At 64.7% G+C, this 2,512-nt stretch overlaps 1 protein-coding gene across 1 annotated transcript in view; it reads right to left on the bottom strand.

The window, feature by feature from the left end:
* ARHGAP45 (Rho GTPase activating protein 45) overlaps window positions 1-2,512 on the bottom strand; it is an 11,917-nt gene that overhangs the window by 5,236 nt on the left and 4,169 nt on the right. The window contains 3 exon segments of the mRNA XM_027769540.1: window positions 1-185; window positions 760-945; window positions 2,427-2,507. The exon segment at window positions 1-185 is cut by the window's left edge and continues 129 nt beyond it. Coding sequence (XP_027625341.1) covers window positions 1-185; window positions 760-945; window positions 2,427-2,507 — 452 coding nt within the window.

Raw genomic sequence — 2,512 nt, 5'->3', positions numbered from 1 at the left:
CCTGCGCCGGCCCGGCCCCCCGCCGCCACCGCCCCGCCGCTGCGCACCGACTTGATGGTCTGGTCGCTCTGCCGGATCACCTCCTGGATCTGACGCAGCGCGGTGACCTTGGTGTCTTCCAGCTCCTGCTTCTGTGTCTTGGCGTCCGCCACGCACGTGCGGTATGTGGCCATGGCCTCGTCCGCCTGGGGGGAGGGACACAGTGCCTGAGCCGGCTGGTCCTCAGGGCTCTGCCCGTCTGACCCCGCAGTCTCCGGGAAGAGGCCAGGCGGTGGCCAGCCACGAAACGCCCTGCAAGGCCAACCCACACGGGAAGGCGCTGGGTTTGAACCCAAGACTCCCAAGCATGCCTGGCACTGCCCAGGATGCAGGGGCTGTGTATGGGGGATCACAAGGTCAGGACTGTGTTGGGTACCAGCTCTGTCTCTCCCATGGAGAAATACATTGAAAAGCAAGGGGCCAGCAGGTGGCGTGGTGGTGAAGGCGCTGGACTCCCACGTGGCTGACCACAGTTGGAGTCCTGGCCCTTCTCACCTTTCCTCTCTCGTACAGTAAAAAGTAACAATAATTTAAAAAGAATAATGATAAATTAAATTAAATGAATAATTCTTTTTGAAAAAGGAAACAAAGATAAAAGCAATTTTAAGGATGAGCCGGGCTGCAGGCCCAGCACGGACAAATGCCCGGAGGGTGCGAGTCCGGTCGCTCGGGAGCCCGGCCACCAGCCTCCTCCCTGCCCCATGGGTCTGCTGCCTTCACCTTGTTCTTGGCTTCCTCCTCCAACCGGCGTCGCTTGTCCAGGGCCTTGGAAGCAGCGCTGCCCGCCCCTCCGGCGCCCGCCTGCTCCTCCTCTGCCTTGACCATGAGGGAGCGGGCCCTGCCGTGGTCCTCGCAGCGCTGCACGTAGCCCTGCTTCGCCTTGCGCAGGTTGGACTCCGCCTCTTGCTGCAGGGAGGGGACCGGTTCCTGCGTCCTCTGGCCGGTGCACCCCTGACTCCACCCACCACCGCCCCCCTCCAACACGGAGGCCAAACACGGAGCAGAGCAGCAGGTGTCCAGACACCGAGGCCAGCCCTCGGCCTGCTGAGCAGCGGCTGCAGAGCAGAAACGCCCAGCACCGCCGGGGGCAGGAAGGTCTCCGAGTCAAAACCCACGGGCCTCACAGCGTCACAGCCTCACATCTGGCGTGACAGTGTGCGTGTGCAGGACAGGAGCCAGGGGGGGGGGGTGCCCTGCACAGGGACCAACCACCCTGCCATCCCCCCCTGTCTTCCAGACTGCCAGGGTCCTGGGCCTTTGAGCACGTGCCCTGAGTATTTTCCGGCTGCCAGGCCAGGGACTTGAAGCTTGGTCTGCAGGTGGCTTCCAGCTCTACAGCCCTGCACGCTACTGACTGCCCCCAGCGGCTGCCCCAGAGGAGAACTCTAAAACTCCAGAGTGGGGAAGGCCTTCACTAAGTGACAGCTCAGAAAACACGACAGACGTTGGGTAAGCCGGGATGCGGCCAGGAAGCGGGGTGAGGGACATAAGGCACTGTGGCAGGGTGGGTTCTGGTATGGAAACAGCTCTGACAAACCAATAGCAGGCCACGGTGCCACCCAGAATGAGCAGGGTGTGCACTAAGAGCTCCCAGGAGCCAGGGCTATCACGGCTAGCTCCTGCCCTGCACCCTCTGACCCTGCTCTCCCTTTGAGCAGGGGTAGGAGACAGATCCCTGCACATCTTCTGGCCGGGCCGAGGCTCGAGCTCATCCCAGCAGCGGAGGTCTCACAGGAGCTCAGCCACCAGTCCCGCAGCCATCGGAAGACGTCAGGGGGACGGCTGCAGACTCTTCAGCAGGGCACGGAGCGGAGCAGGACGCCGGGCTGAGCAAGGGCGCCTCCCCGGGGGAAGTGAGAGCAAAACGCTGGGGCAGGAGCCCCGCGCGGAGGGCTCCAAGCTCGCCCTGGGACATCCCTGAGCGCCCTGCGCCCACATGCCCATGATCCCGGCTGGCTGAGGCTGGGGAGGGGATCAGCGACCCTGCGGGGAGCGCTGTCTCACTCAAAAGCCAGAATAGCGCACTCTGGGGGCCGCCAAGCAGGGCAGCAGGCGGGAGCCCGGCCCTGCTCACGCCCCCTGCGAACTGGGCTGCAAAGCAGCCTGAAGAAGCGAGGAAAGAACAGCGGCCAGGAACCCGGAGCTCCCACCGGACCAGAGACCCAGCCTGGGTCCCTCCGACCCTGGGATCATTCCGCAACCACAGGGACACCACGCCTCCCCGCAGCTGAGGCCATGGCGAGGGTGGCGGCGTCTGAGCGAGGCTCCTGCAGCCTGCACGTCCCAGCTTCCCCACGCACGTGCACATGCGCTCCGAGGGGCACGAGGCTGGGTCTGCCCCTGGGAGTGCGCCTGCGCAGAGGTAGCGCCCGCCCCGCCACGCCTACCAACTTCCGCTGCGCACGGTGCCAGGCATCCTTGATCTCCTTCCTCCGCTTCTCGTGCTCCAGCCTCCGCAGGGTCAGGGGCTGCC

The sequence above is a fragment of the Tupaia chinensis genome, unplaced genomic scaffold, assembly GCF_000334495.1.
Source record: "Tupaia chinensis unplaced genomic scaffold, TupChi_1.0 Scaffold149964_1, whole genome shotgun sequence".
NCBI classification, from domain to species: domain Eukaryota; kingdom Metazoa; phylum Chordata; class Mammalia; order Scandentia; family Tupaiidae; genus Tupaia; species Tupaia belangeri.
The sequence above is the reverse complement of the archived record's forward strand: the minus strand, read 5'-3'. Positions and strand labels throughout refer to the sequence as shown.